This window comes from Sciurus carolinensis, chromosome 16 (genome assembly GCF_902686445.1).
Source record: "Sciurus carolinensis chromosome 16, mSciCar1.2, whole genome shotgun sequence".
NCBI classification, from domain to species: domain Eukaryota; kingdom Metazoa; phylum Chordata; class Mammalia; order Rodentia; family Sciuridae; genus Sciurus; species Sciurus carolinensis.
In genome coordinates, this window is record NC_062228.1 from 914,866 (window position 1) to 935,704 (window position 20,839).

At 58.5% G+C, this 20,839-nt stretch overlaps 2 protein-coding genes across 7 annotated transcripts in view; one reads left to right on the forward strand and one right to left on the reverse strand.

Annotated features, from left to right (window-relative positions):
- Window positions 1-380: 380 nt before the first annotated feature.
- Cdt1 (chromatin licensing and DNA replication factor 1) lies at window positions 381-18,397 on the reverse strand. Of its 3 annotated transcripts, none has more exons than XM_047527784.1 (10): window positions 18,334-18,397; window positions 4,435-4,560; window positions 4,203-4,354; window positions 3,547-3,744; window positions 3,322-3,467; window positions 3,096-3,193; window positions 2,550-2,738; window positions 2,146-2,286; window positions 1,870-2,071; window positions 381-1,309 (listed from the first exon to the last, which is right to left on the reverse strand). In XM_047527784.1, exons 1-10 carry the CDS (start codon window positions 18,367-18,369, stop codon window positions 1,149-1,151), a joined length of 1,449 nt encoding a protein of 482 aa, XP_047383740.1. In that variant the 5' UTR covers window positions 18,370-18,397; the 3' UTR covers window positions 381-1,148. The 3 variants fall into 3 exon arrangements, with proteins under 3 accessions (XP_047383740.1, XP_047383739.1, XP_047383738.1); XM_047527783.1 differs by lacking the exon at window positions 18,334-18,397 and adding an exon at window positions 4,983-5,238 and having other exon boundaries at window positions 4,435-4,557; XM_047527782.1 differs by lacking the exon at window positions 18,334-18,397 and adding an exon at window positions 4,983-5,238.
- Window positions 17,217-20,839, forward strand: part of Piezo1 (piezo type mechanosensitive ion channel component 1) — a 55,943-nt gene continuing 52,320 nt past the window's right edge. For all 4 annotated transcript variants that reach the window (XM_047527772.1, XM_047527774.1, XM_047527776.1 and 1 more), the window contains exon 1: window positions 17,217-17,562. In XM_047527772.1, coding sequence (XP_047383728.1) covers window positions 17,499-17,562 — 64 coding nt within the window. In that variant the 5' untranslated portion in view covers window positions 17,217-17,498. The remainder of the gene's footprint in view (window positions 17,563-20,839) is intronic.

The following is a 20,839-nucleotide window of genomic DNA, read 5'->3' on the forward strand; positions in this document are numbered from 1 at the left end:
GGTGGGAGTGCTGTGCACTGAAGTCACAGCTCCCAGAGGTGGCTGCCACCTGCCCTGGTCTACACTGCTGCTGTGGTGAGACTTGGGTTGGTGGTCTCAGCATTGCTTGACTGGGTCCAGGACCTCTGCGCCCTTGCAGGTGACATCTTCAGATCTGATTCTTCTAGGGGCCTGTGGTGACATTGGGGCACCTAGATAGTCCAGGGCCAGCTTCCCCACCTCACTTTTTTTGTTAGATGATTATCACCAATGTTTCCCTGTTACCCAGATAATATGTGGCAGTCTGAGCTGCCTTGGGCCACCCTCAGGAGAAATCTGCTGCTCCCCTGGTGGCACTGTCATTTGACGAATGGAGCCACTCAGGAAGGCAGCCTCTTGGCAGCAAACTTTTATTTAAATCTTACATGACTCAAAAAGCCAACAAGACCTGAAACTCCAAAGCCTTAGGTGTTCAGCAGTAAACTTCAAAGTAAGCAAACAAGATCATCCTGCCGAGATACTTAAACAAGCTTAGTTTTATAGAAAATCAAGGTTCATTTCATTCTTCAAAGAGAAGTCTGATTTCACATTCTCAGAACCTCATCTTTGTACATTTGACCAGAAGTCCAAATTCTCTGCCCGGTCTTAGATTTCTTTTGTGGAAGAGGCTCCTTCAAGCAAGGTAGGAAGTGCCCCCAGGGGACGCAGCTCCATGCTGGCCTCTGGAACACCTGGGCCTTGATCCTGGCTTTAAGCAGAACCTTGAGCACCCTGAAGCAGCTGGTGGAGGGACAGCCAGCAGCCTCTGTGGCCAATGTCCCCTCTGCTGCGTGAGACCACAGCTCAACAGGCTAGGACGTGGACATCTGGGGGAACCTACACCATCAGCCAGTCACACTCTGGGTGGCAGCAAAGGCCAGCTGCCCCAGTCCACTTCCCTGACATGCCCTGGGTGGATGTGGCTTCCCCATCCCAGCAGCAAAGACAGCCACTGTGAAATCCCTGGAGTGGACGCACTCCACGTGGCCAGAGGCCTCATGCTGTGCAACCCACGTCCAGCCTTCTACTCTGTGGGGGGCAGGGGGGGGACCTGGAAGGAAGATCCAAAGTACATCTCATTGGTGAAGCAAACAGGCGCGGGGGCTTGGATGTCCAGGGCAGCTGCAGGCTCACAGCCCCTCTGCACGAGCCTGATGGGCCAGCCGTGCTGTGATGCTAGTCAGGTCAGCAGCTTTGTCCAGCTTGATGTAGGTGTCTGCGCGGATGTGGTGCAGGCTGAGCCAGTCCGGCAGCAGCTCAGCAAGCAGCAGCAGGTGCTGCTCCATCTCCCCTGCAGAGTGGGCGTGTGAGAGCCTGACCTCCCACCACCCAGCGGCAGGGAGCCAGCAGCCCTCATACAGAACTGAACCACTTTAGGAAGATCCCGGATGCCTCCACAGTGCACTGCTGGGCCCTCAGGAAATGGAGAAAAGGCCGCACGCTGGGGACCCTCCAGCCAAGGCCCAAACGCCTGGGGATCCACCCCAATCTGTGAAGACCTGAGGCAGGCAGCACCCTGCAGTGGGAGCACCAGCAGCTGTGCTCCAGGACTGCTGACCAGAGGCCTGGGGGAGAGGATGCTCCGAGGGCCCTGGAGGTTTGTGAGGGTGAGGCCAAGAGGAAGCTGCCGCAATGGCTGCAGGACTGGGGTGCAGTGCAGCAGGGAGCGCTTGCCCCATGGGCTGTCCCCAGGACCCAAAAAGCAAAGGGCTGCAGGAGCCAGGCGGGCTCAGGTGACCAGGGGAGTAAATGCCCGGCACTCGGATGCCCAGCGGACATCTCAGCCAGCAGAGCAAGTGTGTGGTAGACGGCAGCCCGTGCCCACCCTCGCCCACCTCGGCCTGCACCTACCTGGGCTCAGGGCAGCGCAGCAGCTGCCAACCATCCTGGCGCAGGCCGCCCCCATGGTGAGTGCCGGCTTACGCTCAGACACAAAGACACCACGCAGCACTCGGGCCAGCTCAGGCAGCCGCTCCAGCCGCTGCAGGCGCAGCTCCTGCTCGGGGCGCCGCGTCATCTGCGCCAACTGCTTCTGAGCCTCCTTGGCCCGGACCTGTGGCCAGTGAGGGAGGCGGGTCAGCAAGACAGGTCACCACCACCTACCCCTGCCCACCGCCACAGACTCACCCGCTCCAAGAGGGCCTGGGACACGCCCCTCAGGGCACTGGGAGGGGTGGCTGGTGGGGTGGCCGGCATCGCAGGGCTGGGGGGCCCAGGGCTGCTGGGCTGGGCAGAGCGCAGGGCCATGTCACTCAAGGCCTTCTTCATCTGCAGGGTGGGCAGCGGTCAGAGGAGGAGAGGTCACAGGAAACAAGGAAGCCCCGACCCAAGGCTCCCCGTGTCGCTCTAGGCTAGACTTAATGCTGCCCACGCACGGCCCACTCAGGGAGCGGGCAGACTGCAGCCAGGGAGCAAGGGCACATCTTGCCATTCCTCTGCCCCTCAGCAGGGATGAGTCAGATGAAGCCTCAGGATTAGACCACCTCACTCCCCCCAGGAGGAAGGGGCAGGTCAGAGCTTAGCAGTCTCACCCTGGGTGACATCAGGCTACGGGCCCGGGCCAGCACCTCCTGGGCAGTGGTGAGCTTCTCTGTGGTGGGTGGCTGGGGCAGCTCAGCCGGCTCGATGTCAGGCACACCGTCCACATTGAAGTGCGGGTGCCAGCGTGTCAGCTGGTCCTCGGGCACAGCCAGTGGGGGGTTCAAAGAGCTCAGGAAGGCCTGTGGGAGAAGGGCTGGGAGTTGGGCTGCCTGACTCACTCCCAGTTAGGCGGCCTCGGGAAGTAAGTCACCTGACCTCTCTGTGCCCAGGGACTGAGTCAGGCATGAGACAGGTGCAGCCTCACACACAAGGACTTACTGGCCCACTGAGATCCTCCTGGGACCTCTGGTCAGCCCTGAGCAGCTCTGGCCCACTGCAACAGGACCCCGTTAAGTGCAGCAAGGCCCTCCCCATTGGGACAGCCACGGCAAGGCTCAGAGGAAACTCCAGAACTCCGCACTCCCGCAGGCAGCCGGGCAGCCAGACCAAGGGGATGATGGCTGCACGGGAGGTTCAGTCTAGGGGCAGCTGCTCACCCTGTGGTGCTCCCTGACGCGCTCCACCAGATTCCGGCTGAAGACTTGCCGCCGCTGCAGGAGTTGCGAGGCCGTGAGCTGAGGGGGACCGCCAGCCTCTGTGGGGACAGTCCAGGCCTGAGCGCCAGGCCGGACCAGCCCCGCGGGGATGCCTCATGCCATCCCTCAGCATGTAGAGCTCCAGGGGACCCAAGGCCAGACGAGCAGACTGGGCCACGGCACTCACCCGGGTCCAGCAAGGGCTCAATGGTGAGCTGGTAATCAGATCTCCTCACGCCATCCCTGAAGGTGGGGATGCCACGCTCCTGGCGGAAGCGGTAGGACTCGGGGTACACAGTTTTGATCTGGCCCACATTGCGCTCCTCAAAGCGCCTGCAGCAAAAGGGGCTGGGTCAGAAGGATCCAGGCTACAGGCTGAGGGTGGGCCAGGCCTGCTGCTCAGCCTGCTCACCTGCGTATCATGTCCTGGACACCCTGCTTGACCTTGGCAAAGGTCACAGTCTCAGAACGGTTGTGGAGCATGCCCACGATGGTGTCCATGCTGCGGAACATCTCGGCCAGCACTTGGTACTTGTAGGGCAGCACAAGGCTCAGGGGTCCAGGCTGGGCCAGGGCATGGAAGCGCTGGTAGGCAGGTGCCTTTTCGCCACTGTCAGGGAGAGCCAGGATCAGGAGCCCCAGACCATACCCCTTCAGTGCCCAGCAACAGGCCCGGGGCACGCACCCACACAGCCCTCGCAAGCCTGCTGCCCGCCTGAGGAGCACCGCCAGGGAGGCACGCCAACAAGCCTGCTGCACACGCCAGCTCTGCCACACCTGCCCCAGGCCCCAGTCCAGCTTCCTTGGCTCCAAAGGCAGGTCACCATAGGGACACTGAGACATCACTGAGCGAATCATGGTTTTCAGAGCCCAGCAGGGAAAGAATAACCAGCACCCAGAGCCACTACATACAGCTGGTGAGCAGGGCGGTCTGGTCTGGGCCGTTGGCTCCATGCCCTCTCCACCACGTAACTAACCCCGAGGAGGAGCAGCCCTGGGCCCTCCACCTGCCCTGGTCCCTGCTGTGCCTGCTGCTGGCCTGTCTTCTCCAGGCTTGACCACACTCACCATGGCTGCTCTGCAGGTCCCTCAACCTCCACTGTGCTAGGTTCCTCCGCAGCCTTCTGAGCACTGGCCCTCAGTGCCTGGGCCCGTGCCCCCAGGGCCCGTGCCCGCTGCAGACATGACTGGAGCTCAGAGATGGTGTCCTTGGAGAGGGCCTGTGGACACAGGGTGGGTGAGCCAACCAGTCACCCCAGCCCCTCACATGCTGCCTGGTCCAGCCCCACAGCCTCCTCACCTTGTCCTTGGAGGCTGCCAGGTGGGGTGGCTGACCCGTGGAGGTGGCAGTGTTCTCGATCTTCCTGCCCAGGGAAGAGCAGGCTAGAGAGGTAGGGTCAGGTGCAGAACTGGGACAGGAATCCTGCTATAAAGGAAGCCACAGGTGAGCGAAAGACAGGTGCCAGGGTGCACCTAGAGAACTGGCAGAGTCGAATCCGAAAGGGCGGAGTAGAGCTCCTGGGCATCCCTGCTAGTCAGGGTCAGTGCTGACGCCGCAGGAGGGACACAGTCATACCACCTGCCCATTCTTGGGGCAGCTTCCAGGCTGACCCCTCACCCAGCACTGCAGGAGAGCTGGGCATCACCTGGTTCAGACCCTCCAGCGCCCCAGTCCTTGCAGGACCACCGGAAGCGCAGGACCCTGGCAGCTCCAGCCTACCCGGGATCGGGCCCCACGGCGACCCCTGCGGGTGGGCTCCCCTCCCGGCCCCCACCCCGTCCCCGCCCCCTTCCCAAGCCACACCCACTGTCCCCATCCCCCCCACCGAGCAGTCCCCGTCCCCTCACCGAGTCCTGCAGCCGCAGCCTCCTGCGCGCGGGCGGCTCGGGCCTGCTGCTCCCGGGTGCGGCGGAAGGGCGGGCGCGCTTGCGGCTGCTGCCTGGGGTAGTAAGCGCGAGGGCCACGGCGGGGCTCGGGGTGCGGCAGGCCGACTTGGCCCGCCGCGCTGTAGGACCCGGGCGGCGACGCGCGAAAAAGTCGGTAACGCGGCGCTGGGCCATGGCGGGGAAGCAGCGTGCGCGCCGTCTCCGCGCGGCTTTCGCGCGGTTTTCGCGCGGTTTTCGCGCGGTTTTCGCAAGGCCCCGCCCGGGCCGTACCATCCTCTGGAGCGCGCGGGGGAAACGGATGCGACTGGCGCGTGCGCGCTGCTGCTGCTGCTGCTGCGGCGGCGGCGGCGGCCTGAGGCCAGTTGCGCACGCGCATATTTAGCCCCGCCCAGGCCGTACCATCGGGCAGAGCTCGAGGGGCAAAGGAGGGCGGGCGGAGCTGCACCCTCGGCCGGGGCGCGGCGTCGGGACTGCACCGACGCAGAGTCCCGGGACCAAGCCCGCGTGTAAGGAGGCACGAAGGAGAGCTTCCCTTAGCTGAGAAGCAGGCGGCCGGGTTCTCACTGAGAGGCTGCGGGCGCCCGCAGAGCGCAGGCGGGGGACGCGGCTCGCGGGAGGAGCTGAGCGCCGGCGGGCCTTCGGCCTCCCCTCTTTTCCACGATTTCTAAAGCGCTCGATTCGTGCCCGTTAAAACAGAAAGGAACAGGAACGCCATGCGGCTAGTGCTTGCAGGACGACCCCAGGCGGGGAAGTAGCTGCGCGCGCCGCGGAGTCCGGGCGGCAGCGCTCCCGGCCCTGGTGCGTCCCCAGCTCGGGAAGCGGACCAGAAACCAGGGTAGAGGTTGAGCCAGCACTTTTAAGGTTGTATTCTGCCAGTAATTTTGTTTTGATATGGTGCCCTGTGCCACCATGTAAAATTTATTTCTTAAACGAACATGGGGACCGCACGGTGTCGCTGGCCTGTAGTCCCAGCGGCTCTGGAGGCTGAGGCAGGAGGATCGCAAGTTCGAAGCCAGCCTCAGCAACAGCGAGGCGCTTAACTCAGTCAGACCCTGTCTCTAAATAAAATACAAAATAGGCTGGGGATGTGGCTCAATGGTCGAGTGCCCCTGGAGTTCAGTCCCCTGTGGTCTATATCATGGCAGGTGTGGGTGACCCAGATGTTTGAATGCATCAGGACTCGAGAGTATGTTAAGATATGCATTTCACGGACACATAAATTTGTGCAAAAATAAAAATACAAACGAAAATGGAGCTCTTGTCAAAGACATGAATCAAAAAGTGTTTAGAAGTGACATGTTTGACTTTGGAAAGTGTCAAATAAGACTGATAAGTGAATAAACAAATAGATGATAGCAACAATGATAAAACATTAATGTAGATGTGCAAGTGGCAGGTACGTGAGTGTTTAATATGAAATTTTCTCACCTCAGTGTGCTTTGAAACAATGTATTTCTCATTGTGGGTTGTAGACAAGAAAATGTGAAAAACCCTGGATCCAGACACAGGAGGCCCAGAAGGCACCTTTGTGAAAACAGGAAAGGTGCTGGGCATGGTGGTGTATGCCAATAATCCCAGTGCTTCAGGAAACTGAGGCAGGAGGATCGCAAGTTCAAAGCCAGCCTCAGCAACTTGGTGAGAACTTGTCTCAAAAAGGGCTGAGGAGCTGGGCATGGTGCCACACATCTGTAATCCCAGCGACTGGGGAGGCTGAAGCAGGAGGATCTCAATTTCAAAGCCAGCCTCAGTAATGGCAAGACCCTGTGAGACCCTGTCTCTAAATAAAATACAAAATAGGGCTAGGGATGTGGCTCTGTGGTCAAGTGCCCCTGAGTTCAGTCGCTAGTACCAAAAAAAAAAAAAAAAAAAAAAAGGCTGAGGCTGACTCAGTGGGTAGGCCTTCCTGGGTCCAACCCTGGATACCAAAAGAAAGGAAGGGTCACTGCTGGTTACCAGTGCACAAGCAGAGCCAGGTGGAGCTCAGCCCTCCTGCCCGCTTGGCTGGGCGCCCATGTGCAGGCCTTAGCTTGCACAACTGTGTGGCAACACTCACTTTTGGGTCTTTTCAGCTGTAATGTGAATATTCTGTTCTATTCCAATTCAGATTGGAAATCCAACTTTTCTCAAAGGTGGTAGAAAATGATCTTGAGATCAGAGTAGAACACACTCCAAATACAAGCCTTAAAGACTGAAGTGTATAGGACTCCAGGACTGTAATGGGAGCATAAATAACAGGCACAGTCTCTCCGTAGGGAATGTTGTAAACCTTTTGACTCCTAGCTGTCATCTGAGGGGGGAGCTACCATTCCTCTAAATAGCTTAGTGGTTCCTTGCTCTCTGCTTCACATTTGTGAAATAATGAAACTCCAAGCTGGGCCCAGTGGCCAGCCACACTTGTAATTCCAGCTATTCAGGAGGCTGAAACTGGAAGATTACAAGTTTGAGGCCAGCCTGGACAACTTAGCAAGACCCTGTCTCAAAAAAAACTTTAAAATGGGCTGGGGGTGTAACTCAGTGGTAGAACATCCCTGGGTTCAAACCCCAGTGCCTCAAAGAAAGTAAAAGAGACACCTGGTCTCAGGGAGGCAGAGGCAGCTGGACCTAACACGCAACGTTCAGTATCTGGCTGTGGGTGTGGTGGTTGGCCTGGTCCCTGCCCTGTAGAGATAAGCCTATGGACGGGAGGCTGCCAGAGGCCTCTCCGGGCCTCCAGAACTCAGCAGGCTCCTCCAGCTTGTCATTTCTTTTGCCACCAGTCCAGGCTAGAGTGCTGTGCTGGATGCCCAGTGCTGTGTTGGGGAATCAGAGGCAAAAGCCCAAGAGGTGAGGAATCCAGGCACCTCCCCGACACCTGGCTGCCACCTGGCCCGTGACTTCACATAGCAGGGCCAGTCACTGTCCACCCCTGCTCCCAGGACCCCTGGGACACAAGCCTAGCACAGGGCCTGGGTGCTACTGCTCTGAGGCTGGGCTGCACCCAAGAAGGGAGTTTACAGGGGCCTTTAGAGCCCAGAAGGAGACTAGGAAGGTCTGGCCCTCAGGGGGCAGCTGGGGATTCAGAAGTGCTGGGACTTTGGAGACTTGGGGTCTGGCTGGTGTTCTCACCTCACGAACAGCAAGTGGGAAGGGGCAGATCCTGTGCAGCAAGGGCCTCAGGACCCTCCCTCGGTGATGAGGCCAGAGTCCATCTGGGGGCTCAGGGGGCCTCCATGCCAGCTCTCAGACATTTGTAATGTCGCCCCTAGAGAGTAGGGTTTCAGGGGTGACCTCACGCGACCTCAGAAAACTGCTTCCTGCCACAGTGATGGAGTCCAGGGGCCAGCTTCGTGGCCACCACTGAGCCAGTCAGATGACCTCCAGGGACAGGGGACTCTAGAGTCAGAATCACCCCTCCCTTGAGGAACAGCTAACTCCCTTGGTGCAAAGAGCAAGCCAGTGAGCACGGCCAGGGGAGGTGGCCAGACGGCTAACTTAGGTGGCTTTAAACAGGCCCCACGGGTCTCTTGTGAGGTCCCACAGTCTTTCAGGATGCCCCGCGTTTTTATTAAGTAGCTGATTCCTTCCCATACATTTGCCGCTTAAGTGTCTCCGATGGTTTCTCTTTCTTCCAGCCCAGGGAGTCTTAATTACAAAGGTTGAATCACATGAAACAGCATTAAGAAAAGCATAGTCTAGAACAGGAGAGGGGAAGCCCTTCTCTGCTCAGTGGTATCCAGGTTCCACCGAAAGGATCCTGTTGACTTCTGGATGTGGGATGCCTGGCTCCAGAGCTCTCGGGGGAAAGAAACCAGATGGCAAAGCAGGTGGAACCCTTGTCGGTGGGAACTTACCCTGTGGAAACCTAGAGGTCGATCAGTATTGATGAGTGCCCACAGGAGGCTGGCTTCTGAGAGCCCATTATGGGCCAGGCCACTATGTACCAGGTTTGAGGATGGAACAGCCATCCATTGTCACCACCATTATCGCCATCATCACCACCACCATCATCACCACCACCATCGTCACCACCACCACCATCGTCACCACCATCACCACCACCATCGTCACCACCACCATCACCACCGCCATCGTCACCACCACCATCACCACCGCCATCGTCACCACCACCATCATCACCGCCATCACCACCACCATCACCACCGCCATCGTCACCACCACCATCACCACCACCATCGTCACCACCACCATCACCACCACCATCGTCACCCCATCATCACCACACCTCACCACCACCATCTTCACCACCACCATCACCACCACCATCGTCACCACCATCATCACCACACCTCACCACCACCATCACCACCACCATCGTCACCACCACCATCGTCACCACCATCATCACCACCACCATCGTCACCACCATCATCACCACACCTCACCACCACCATCACCACCACCATCACCACCACCATCACCACCACCATCGTCACCACCACCATCACCACCACCATCACCACCACCACCACCGTCACTGCCACGTCCCCATCCCCATCAACATCATCCCCACTGTCACCCCTCATCACCCCATCACTGCTGCCAGCACATCCCCACAACATCATCATCACCATCGGCATTATTTTAATCACGACTAAATGGATGGGTAGGGCTGCCATAGGTCCTGAGTGTGGACCATAGCAGTGCACTGACCCTGCCGGTCTTCCCTAGAACTCACCCCTGTCCCCTAGACCTGCTCCCTGCAGTTCGCTGCTTCCATATGTCCATAGAATGAATGGCTTTGCCCAAGTGTGGGCAAAGGAGTCAGGACTCAAGGAGGCAGAGCTGGGGAGCCGGGGAGGAAGTTTTGTTTTTTTTTTTGGGGGGGGGGAGGAAAGTAATTTATTTATTTTTTGTAAACAAATGGGGTACAACTTGTTTCTCTGTTTGTACATGAAGTAGAGGCACACCATTTGTGTAATCATACACATTTACATAGGGTAATGAGGTTTGATTCATTCTGTTATTTTTTCCTTCCCCCCACCCCTCCCACCCCTCTTTTCCCTCTATACAGCCCCTCCTTCCTCCATTCTTACCCCCTCCCACCCCCATTATGTGTTATCATCCAGGGAGGAAGTTTGCACCCTGGCTTCTACCTGCAGTCAGCTGCTCTGTGCAAGGGCCCAGGCAGGAAGCGATGACTAATGGTGGGTGCAGGCTTGTGGCACCCCCTCGGGTCCTACAGAGAGCCTGTCAGTCACCTGTGGCCACCAGGGAGCTCTTGACGGTCTTGGCTTATAACACAAGCTCTGTGGCCAAGTCTGGAGGCAGCTTTTACCTTCAACGAAGGCATGTGAGTCTTAGCCAGAATCAATCTGTACTTGGCTCCCTGTCTGCCAGACGACCTTGGAACCCATCACTGGTGGGAAAGCAGGAGGATGGGAAGCTGCTGCCGCCCACGTATCGGGTAACCTGGGAAGGCGCTTCTCCCAGCCTCAGGTCCTTGTCTGTGCCATGAGACCTGCAGAGGAGGGCTCCTGTGATAGTCCTGGGAAAAGGGTTAGTGGTGACACTCTCATTACTCGATTTTATGTGAAGAGAAGTTTGACTTTGTCTTGATTCCCATTGTGGGCACATAGCCCTGCTATGTCCAATAGATATGCAGTGCTAAGTGTTCTAGTAGTTATTTTAAAAAGCAAAGAATCAGGTAAACTAACTTTAATAACATTTTAAATTGTACCCTTTATATTCATAAAGTTGTCTTTCAACACACAGTCAGTATAAAATTTGTTAGTGAGATATTTCATTTTTTATCATCACCATCATCACCATCATCACCATCACCATCACCATCATCACCACCATCATCACCATCACCATCATCACCATCACCATGATTACCACCACCACCATCATCATTACCATTGCCACCATCTTTATCACCATCACCACCATCACCACCATCACCATCATCACCATCACCATCACCATCATCACCACCATCACCACCACCACCGCCACCGCCACCATCATCACCACCATCATCACCTCCATCATTACCACCATCATTACCATCATCACAATCACAAACACTGAACATACAGTTTTCAAACTTTAGTGTGTAGTTTATACTTAGAACACATCTAAATTCCAAGGATGCTATAATCACATGGAAAACCTTGATCCTTATTTTAAATTTCATAAAATTTATATTTGAAAAAGTGAGTTCACATAGCCAATTTGTTCTTAGCATATCAAAACATTTCCAATATCCAAATAGAGTGTTTGAAATTAATTAAATAAGTGTTCAAGTCCAGTTCCCATCTCACTGCTCCACTGGGTTGCTCAGTATCCACAGGGAGGCTCTACATGCACCACCTCATGATGGATGGTTCTGCAGAACAGAGCCACAGAGCCGGGAGCAGTGCAGGTGGAGGAGCGTGTGTGTGTGTGTGTGTGCGCGCAAGCGCGCGCGTGTGCACACAAGCACATGCATGGGCAGGGCCCTGTCCCTCCCAGTGGGGACATGGGGATGGCCCCACGAGGTGGTGGGGCAGGCTGGGCAGCAGAAACCCATGTGGTTCGGGTGACATCTTCTGCTCCAAGGTCAGCCCCCAGGGCTAGGTGTGTCAGTCCTGGTGTCCTGCCCCTGCCAGGCTCTCATCTGGGTGTGGTGGGACAGCAGCTCCCTGAGGCCACACAGGGAGTCTGAAAGGTTCCTTGGACTGCAGAGTCCCCGTTGCCCACGCAGGGAGCAAACAGGACCAGCCCCAGCACTGGTGTCCCCACCTGCTCCCTCAGTGTCACCTCACCAGAGGGTCATGCAACTGTGGGCTTTCTGGGAGCACTGGTTGGTCCCAGGGCTTTTGGCTGGGTCCCCAGCTTTGGGACTACCAGCTGGCTCCTCTTGTCTGGCTCCTGCAGCCCTAACAAGGGCCCACCCTTGGCCCCCAGAGGCAAGAGGTCATGGAATGATTTATACCAACTCAGAGGAGAATGCCTTCAAAGTGTGAATGACTTAAGAAGCAGTGCACCGGGGCGCCCCCCGCGTACTCCCCAAAACCAGGCGCTCATTCTGGGAGGAAGTTCAGGCACAGAAGCAACTGAACTGAGGAGCAACTGAGGAGCCCTACCCTCACCCTCCAGCGGGCACACCAGGCGATGGCGGGGCCCCTAGACCTGAAGACCCTGCTAAAAACCCATGGCGAAGTGACAACCCTGTAAGGGCAGAAGCTCACAGCCTGGCAGACAGGGCGGCTTTGTGCCTCGGAGCACAGACTGTGCCAATCACTCATTCTGCCGGGAGCCCCAGGGTGGTGGGGAGCGACTGCTGGAGGGACACCTGAAATGGGCCAGCACCACGCTGCTAATGATGCCTCTCGAGCAGTGTGACCTAAATGCCCCAGGACCAGAAGGTGCGTGGAGTTGGCCATCAAGGCCGGGAGTGGGCAGTGGGAGGACCTGGGCAGCCTGGGGCTCCAGTGAGTGGGGCTGCAGGGAGGCTCCATGAGGTCTCTTCCGGCCGGGAGCAATTTGGTCTCCCAAGGACACAGGCCTGACACTCAAGAGAAGCGAGCCTCCCCGAGGCTGGGAATGGAGCCCGAGTGGGTGGAAGAGCGGAGGCAGCTGGCGAAGTCACCTGCACAAAGCCCACAGCCTTTGACTGCAGTGGAGGATGCTTGAGACGAGGTCAGGTGCTGGCTGGCTGCTACAGGGGCTGTGTGTGTGGCCCAGCGCCACTCAGAGACCTGGCACAGAGCCTGCACAGCGGCCACCCTGCAGTCCCAGCAACTGGGAGGCTGAGGCAGGAAGTTTGCAAGTCCCAGGCCAGCCCGGGCAGCTGAGCAAGACCCTCATCACCTTAGAAAGACCCTGTCTCAAAATTTAAAAAAAAAAAAAAAGTACTGGGGTGTAGCTCAGTCGTCAAGAGCCCTGGGCTCAGGCCCCAGTACCCGGGTGGGGAGAGCTCGACTCCCCAGGCCTTGAGGGGTGATGGGCATGCCCGCAGGCCGCTTGCCTTGGGAGCAGCTGGAGGAACAGGAGCTGACCAACGGTTAGGAGTGGTGGCAGGTCCCACAAGCCTCAGTGCCAGGCGAGGACGGTCCAGACCCGGGAGGTAAGGGAGAGAGAAGCTTCCAGAGAGAGGCAGGCTGGGGCATCTGAGTCTGGAAGCCAGGCGCAGCTGGACCTCTGTCCTTGGAGGTGAGAAAGCAGCATCTGCAGAGACAGAATGCAATAGGCTCAGGTTCCTCAACACCCGCAGCCACAGTGGCACTGGCAGTAGGGCCACTAAGGAGTCTGAACTTCCTCCTGCGGCTGGTGGGGAGGGAAGTGGCCGCCAGACCCATGGTGCCTGTGACCCCTTGTGCAGAGGAGCTCAGGGAGGCCTGCAGTAGGCTGTGGACCAGCCGCCCAGAGCCCCCAGGGAGTGCTGCCCAAGAGGTGGGGCCTAGCCTAGGAGAGCAGGTCCCTGCCTGGTCCACAGGCGCTGCAGCTGGGGAGTAGCCCAGTGTTATGGACGCAACTTAAGAACAGACCGATCACCACTGAGAAGTCCAAATCTGAGGGTCTTTATTAAGCCGGCCAGCTGACTGTCTCACACAACGCCCCAAAAATGGCTATTGGGAGAACAGCCCTGACCACAGGGTTGTAGGGGTTCTTATACCAAAAATCACATCAGTCATAAGTGTCTGTTGCTATGATTCAAAATTACAAACTAACATCATGAGCTCATCGACAGAGGGGGAAGTGGGTCAAAATGACCCTTACCCAGGTACAAGCTAAAGAGTGGTTGCTAACATCCACACATCACTGTTCACATGGGACATTGGTTAGGAGCAACAGGAACCAAAAGAGAGTGATTCTTTACTACACAGGAGTTGCCATTGTATATTATTAAACATGTCACACCAAGTAACTGAGGATGGGGACAGAGGCAGGTGTTCCCATGGGAGAAGCTTATTTCTACATAACCTGGAGTCTCAGAGCAGAATGGAGTCTGTCCAGTCATCTCCCTTAGAGTCTGGCCTGTGACATCCTCATGGAGCCAGGTCTGTGGGCCCATCACACCAGTGTGGGGCTTTGCTTGCCTGGTCCTTGGTCGTCCCGGCTCCCGCCCTGCCCAGCCCCACCTGGAATCCAGTGTGGGATTCTTTGCATTCCTGCACAGCCTGGTGCTGGGCTGGGTGGCTGGAGGGAGGGCTGAGTCGTTGGGTGTGCAGTGCACCCAGGGAGGGAGGAGGGAGGAGGCCTGTGGGGCCTCAGCTCTGGGTGACGAGACCCAGGCCCTGGCCATGCCTCTTGAGAAGGCTGGCCGGCGAGGCGATGGGCCCTCCGCGCAGGGCTGGGTGCTGTCCTTCCTCAGTCGGGTGGAAGCCTCCCATGTCAATGCTCTGAGCGTGGCTGCCCCGGGACCCTGGCACTGAGGTGCTGCTGGGAGGCTGCCTATCAACAGTCGCTGCTCTGGCTCCAGGTGCTTCGCCTGATAGACAGGTGCTGTCACTGAAGACCAGTCCCATGACGGGAGGCCAAAGGAAGGGGAGAGGAGGCTCCTAGTGAGTGTTCGGGAGACCTGCTGGCCGGGTGTGCGCAGGGATTACTGCCTAGCAGATGAGGGTGCACTGGCTGTGTGTCTGTCCTGTCCTCAGGCCAGCTGCCTCGGCCTCAGTGTCCTTGGTGGGGGGCAGTTTGGGTTTTGGCTTTGGCAGTACTGGGGATCAAACCAGGGGCCACGCACAAGCCAGGCAAGTGCTGAGCCACTGAGCCACAGCCCGGCCCCGCTGGGGCACTCTCTTCTGCCAGGTTCTGCTGGGTTCTGCTGGGTGGGCCACACAGGAGCAGCGTGACAGGGAGGAGAGCCAGGTGGGATGGTCCTTTGTCCCTATGTGGGGACCATGGCTTGAGGCCGTGGTCAGTGGTCAGTGCCATGCAATGCCATCTAATAAAGGCCCTGACTTCTTTGGGGCCCTTCTATGTGAAAGTGACATGATGGTTCACAGGGTGCAGTGACCTGAGACAGAGTCCCAGAAGCCCCCCAGAGCCTCCAGGCCCATGGCCACAGATGATCCCACCACAGGAAGCTGTGGACATCGTAGAGATGCCCGAGCATGGTGACCTGGGCAATTAGAAAGGGCTCTTTGGGGAGGGAATTTCTTTCTTTCTTTCTTTCTTTCTTTCTTTCTTTCTTTCTTTCTTCCTTTCTTCCTTCCTTTCTTCCTTCCTTCCTTCCTTCCTTTCTTTTCTTTTTTTTCTTTTGGTACCAGGGGTTGAACTCAACTCAACCACTGAGCCCCACCCCCAGCCCTATTTTCTATTTTATTTAGAGACAGAGTCTCATTGAGTTGCTTAGGGTCTCACCGTTGCTGAGACTGGCTTTGAACTTTTGATCCTCCTGTCTCAGCCTCCCGAGCCACTGGGCTTACAGGCGTGCACCACTGTGCCCTGCTGGGGAGGGAATTTCCAAGGTGTCCACAGAGAACGCGGAGGACTTGCAGCGATGGCGTCCCAAGTGAGGTGTGACCAGGGTGATGCACCAGGGATGCCAGCTCAGGGGCCCCGGTGTGGGGCACAGTGAGACGCTGAGGAGGGCATGGCTGCCCCAGCCCTGTGGGTGATCACACCACCACGACTGCCAGGGGAAGAGCAGAGGGTCAGGGTCCCCGCCACACTCCCCTGGACCGGAATGCTCAGGTGCTTCCTTCTGTTCCTAGGGGGATTTTAACTGGACAAATAGCAATCCTTTGTTTGAATGGACCACAGTCTGCCCATCATTAGCCAGTGGGCATGCCAGAGGCAGAGCAGGCTTGCCAGGGACTGGGCCAGCCAGGCTCCCCTTGCCCCTGCTGGCCCCGCCTCTCGCTGCCTGACCACAAGCAGCCAAGTACTGTCTCTGAGGGTCCACCCCGCTTTGGCTGAGTTCATCCTGTGAATAGGGAAGTAAGTGTACAACCAACCATGAAGGTACCTCCAGAAGGTGACTCCAGGAAGACCCCACCCTCCCGAGGGAGGGCACCTGCCCAGACAGGTGAGGGTGGGGCGTGGGTGCAGTGGTGATACTGCGCCTTAGAGACTGTTTCCTTATTGATGGGCCTGGAGGGTGGCTTGATTCCCTTGAACTGCTACATAGTTCTGCTCTGAAAGATACACTTTTTCTGACCAGCTTCTGTGAATGGACAGTCTTTGACCTTTCGCTACTTTAATAATTCTTGAACACATTTGTAAGAATATTGCAGCAGAGTTCTGAGGCTCCCCTTCTCTTTGCAGCAAGTATTTTGCCACCAAACCAGAGGGTCGGTCTCAGAAAACTAGTCAAGATTTGAACACTAGACTTCCCAGGAAGGGTCTGCATTTCTGGCTTTTTGGGAAAAGTTGAAGGGTCTGGGTCTGTAATCAGCTCACATCAGCTGACTGGTGCCCTGAAGCTCAGTAGTGGTCTCTTGGGTCTTCACTTCCGCCCCATTTTCTAATGCAGCTGAACTTGGGACCCATGGTCTGAGTCCAACTACAGGACCATATACCCTTCTCCTTTCTCCTTTCCTGCCCACCTCAAGGGCAGATGGAGGCCGAACTGAGAAGGCCCAGGTGAGGTACCTAGCACACCCTGGATTCCAGGAGCAGCCCCTCTATTCAGGAGGACAGCAGGTGCTTTGGCTGTAGTTACTACCATCCATGGCAAAGGGATTAAAGCCAAGCCGCATGGTGGTGGCAGGTGTGGCTGGAATAAGTCCCCAAGCCCCAGTTCAGACCGCATTGGGACGCGGCAGGCCGGCATTCTGTGTCCTCCACCCCAGCTACCAGGCCTGGTTACCGAGGCGGCCCGTCCAGCCGGCGGGAGCTCCGAGCTACCCACAGTCCCCAGGGGGCGCTGTGTCCTACCGGACCTGGGAGCAAAGCGAAAGTCGCTCCGGCCACGCGGGGCGCAGTTGCGCGTGGGTGCTGTCCAGGGAAGCCAGGCCCCGGGGAAACTTTCTGTAACACCTGGGCCTTGGGCCACCCAGAGAGAGGCGCCCCCCACCCTCACACGCTGAGCAGCTGAGCACCCTGGGAGGGTGGGGGGTCTTCTTGGGACGTGCTCTGGACCGAGGTGTCCTGGACCTGCGCGGCAGCCGGGGCCGGGAGGGCTGGCGTGCGCGCGGGCGCGTGGGACTGCCGAGGGGATGTCTGGGCGCGCCCGGCCGTCGGGGGAAGCGCGGAGGCGGGCACGCCGGGGAGGGCGGGGGCCGAGCTTATAAAGGCCCGCGGGCGGGCGGAGGGCGGGAGCCTCGGAGCCGTCGTCCGGCCCAACTCGGCCTCTGCGAGCCGCGCTGCGCTCCGCCGCGGGCAGGCTGACTCCCGAGCGCTCGGGCCCCGACCGTCGGTACCGGAGGGCGCGGCGGGCCGGGCGGAAGAAGAGGCGGCGCGCGGGTCCCGGCGGGCCAGCCGGGGGTCCTGACCGCGCCGCGCGGCACGTGCGGAGACCCGCCCTGTGCGCCATGGTGCGCCGACCCCCGGGCTCCCGCTCCTTCCCTTAGCGCCGCCGCGACTCGACCCTGTGCTGTCCCCATGGAGCCGCACGTGCTGGGCGCCGTGCTGTACTGGCTGCTGCTGCCCTGCACGCTCCTGGCCGGTGAGTAGGGGGCGGCTGGGCTGAGGACGGACCTGTGTCTGGGCTCTCTACGTCCCGGCCAGGCCGCCGAGCGAGGCCGGCGGGGCGAGGGCTGCGCGCCGACAGGAGGGCGCGGAGATTCCCCGGGACGCGCGGCCTTGGGCGCCCGCATTCCAGAAGCATGAGAGCGCGGGCGGCCGCGGCGGCCCGGCACGGGGTGGAAGGGCGGCGGCGAGGTGCACCGCGGGCGCCCAGGACCGTGCGCCTTGGTCTCCGCCCGGGTGCTGGAAGTGGGGCCGCATTGGTGGGAGGGGGGTGGGGGCAGCAGGAATCTCTTTTTCTCTCTTTTGTGTTAAAAAAAAAAAAAAAAAAAAAAGTGCAAACTTGCATCACGACTTCCTGACCAATCTGGGAGAAGGCGGCTTCCTGCCTGGAGCTGTTTAATTTGGAGTTTTCCTAGCAGAAGTAACGTCCAGCCCTGGGCACGGCCCCTGGCCCTGCCCCTTGCCCCGGTTTGAGGCTGTCCCTTGCTTTGGAAAAGTACTTAGGGTTCCTTCTGTTCCTCATGCCCTTTTTGGCGCAGTTCCAGAGACCTGGGACAGGCCTGTGCCCTGCTGTGGGGCAGGGCCACCCCTGGAGGCTCTGGCCTGGCGTCAGAGCTGGGGTGTGGAACCCTGGTACTGTGTCCCATGCTTGCCAGAAAGCACAGCCCGCCTTCTTAGTGTTCTGCAGCGGCGCTTCTGCAGCCCTCCTGCCTGGGCCTTGCCCAGGGCGCAGTGCCCAAGAACTCACCCCTTCAGGATCCCTCTGGTCAGCTCCACTCCACATGTGACCATCTGCACAGCCTGAGCTCACCCACAGAGAAACAGAGCGGCTTGCTTGTTGGGAAAGCCTGTCTGTAGTGGAAATCATGGGTCCACAGTCAGGGTGGTTTTATCTGCACACTCTTCCAGAGCCTTCCCCACCCCTCCAGGGAATTCACTGTCCACTCTGCTCTAGGTGGCCAGGTAGGAGTTGGCTTCCCGAAAGCTGGGGACGTGGCGTGGCCCAGATAGGAGTCAGCTCCCCAGTGCTGGGGACCCAGTGTGGCCCAGACAGACAGCACTTTGATTTGCAGCACCAAAAGGTGGCCAGATATGGGGGAGATTTTCAAAGCAGGAATCAATGGAAGCCATTGAGGTTGGAAAGGAGGGTTCTGGAAGCTGTCCTCAAAGTGGCCAGCCCTTTGTGGGCTGTACAACCTGGACTCTGCTCAGGAGTGTGCTGGGTCAGAGGCCCATCGTGCTGGCCTCTTCTCCCCTGTGCCTGTGGCAAGTCATGACCAGATCCAGTGGCCTGGCAGGCACAGGGTCAGAGTTTGGAAGCAGCTAAGAGTGAGCTGCAGGAGCATTCTAAAGGGGCAGGCTCACCTGAGACTGTCCCGAGACCCCGGCAGCCCCTCGGACGTCAGCACTTTGGCTTGGAAGCACCTGAGTTGGGATTAGGTGGGGTTTCCCTTCTTCCTCTAAGTTGGAGGGAGGGCTTCTTCCTGAAGGGGAAAGTCTCAGAGGGTGGACTGTCCTTGGGCTGTTGGTAGAGCTTTCTTTCACTGGCCAGATGGTGAATATTTTACATGGTGAAATATTCTTCTGATACTTTTCCAGTCATTAGAGTGTAAAGTTCATCCTTAGCTTGTGGACAGCACCAGAGAAAGCAGCAAGGCCAGGTCAGGTGGGTGGCCGGTCTTTAGCCCTGAGTGGCAGCAGGGGCCTGTGGTCTCCTGGCTCCTTGTCACTCTGTGTGAACCATGCACGGAGCGTCGACTCTGGGTAGGACATGGAGGTTTCGCTAGCTCGGGGGTTCCCACCCCAGCTGCCTGTTAGTCACCTGGGGAGCTTTAAAAAATTGATGACTAATTCTCTGTACTTTCCCTAAACCTAAAATTGCCCCCAAACAGAGTCTGTTCATGAAAAAAGTACTGATGCCCAGGGCACACCACCCCCGATTCTGTGCTGGGTGTGGGGCTCGGCCTGCAGCTGGGGGAGGTGACCCGGAGCAGCCAAGAGCCTGCCTGGTGACACCTGAGACTCTGCCTCTGGCCCTGGGCATGGGCAGCTCCTGAGGGACCCGCTGCCCAGCTGATGTCAGGGTCCAGCTGGCCGGGCTGGAAGTGGGACGCTGGCCGTTCTCTTCTGAGGGCTTCTTGCTCTGAGGAGTGTCGGTTCTGTGGTATTTTGGAAATGAGGCCTTTGGAGGGATTAGTCACCTTGTGCTGGGCGAGGGCTTGAGTCATCCTGGTCATCCGGCCTCCGAGACTCTCCCCTGCAGGATCACTACCTGAACAGCCATGTGGAGAGCTGTTCCTGCTCCCCTGGGAACTGGAATCACCTCAGGCAGCCTCACCGGCTGTCCCAGAGCCCTGGGTGATGACGCAGAGCTGGAGGAAGAACAGGAGCTGAGGGGAGAGGACGGCACCTCCCGACTCTTGGCCTGACCCTGCGCCGGGCGCAGGACCGTCAGCAGCACGCAGGGTGCTGTAACTTCAGCTGTGTGTTTGGGCAACATGGCTTCTGCTTTCGGGTTGCCTGCACCACAGCTGGTGGACACGCCCAGCCCACGGCGGGCGGCCCGGGGCAGGCCTATTGCACTGCGAAACTGCCATTTCGTGGGCACATGTCGATGTTCAGGAAGGGGTCCCTGCCCTGCAGCCTCCGGAGCAGCAGAGACTTGTCAACACTCACTTGGCAGCTCCAGCTTGGCTGTGCTGCTCCTGGGTGGGCAAGAGGACCTGGGGAGGACCTCAGGGAGCACAGCCTCTGCCGGCGGCTGGAGCCAGGTCTCAGTGCCAGGACTTGGCCTCTGCAGTGGGGCGAGTTCCCACTTACCCTGCAGCCCTGGGGGCTTCCTGCTGAATGTCAGCTTCCTGTGTGGCAGAGGGCAGGGCCATAGCCTCCAGGCTGGGCCCGGGAGGCTGAAGAGTAAGCGGACGGAGCCAGGGGAGCCAAGGGAGGGCTGTGTTTAAGTGTGTCTGGGCTGAGGCGGGACCACCGTGGTGTGCCAGCAGGTGGTCACTGGCGCTCAGTGCTTGGAGAGCCAGGTCCAGCGGGAAGGTCCCGCAGAGGAGGCATCTTTGCTGGGGGTGGGTGGAGGTGCCGGCTCCTGATCCTGGCCCCAGGCAGCTTCCTGGGCGGGCCTTTCCTGCACTGAGAGCACTAGTTTGCTAGAGATGGAGGGTGGGCCCCTCCCTCCAGGTCCCTCCAGCAGACCCTGACCGCTTGATCTTTGCTTATCCCCTTCCCACATGTCTTATCTGTTGTAG

Excerpts from the sequence above, each read along its gene's own strand:
- Cdt1 (XM_047527782.1), bottom strand. The coding sequence starts at position 5,195 with ATGGCCCAGCGCCGCGTTACCGACTTTTTCGCGCGTCGCCGCCCGGGT. Across the intron at positions 4,561-4,982 it reads GGCTGCGGCTGCAGGACTCG|CAGGATTCCTGTCCCAGTTC; the intron begins GTGAGGGGACGG and ends CTTCCTTTATAG. Across the intron at positions 3,194-3,321 it reads TGAGCCCTTGCTGGACCCGG|AGGCTGGCGGTCCCCCTCAG; the intron begins GTGAGTGCCGTG and ends CTGTCCCCACAG.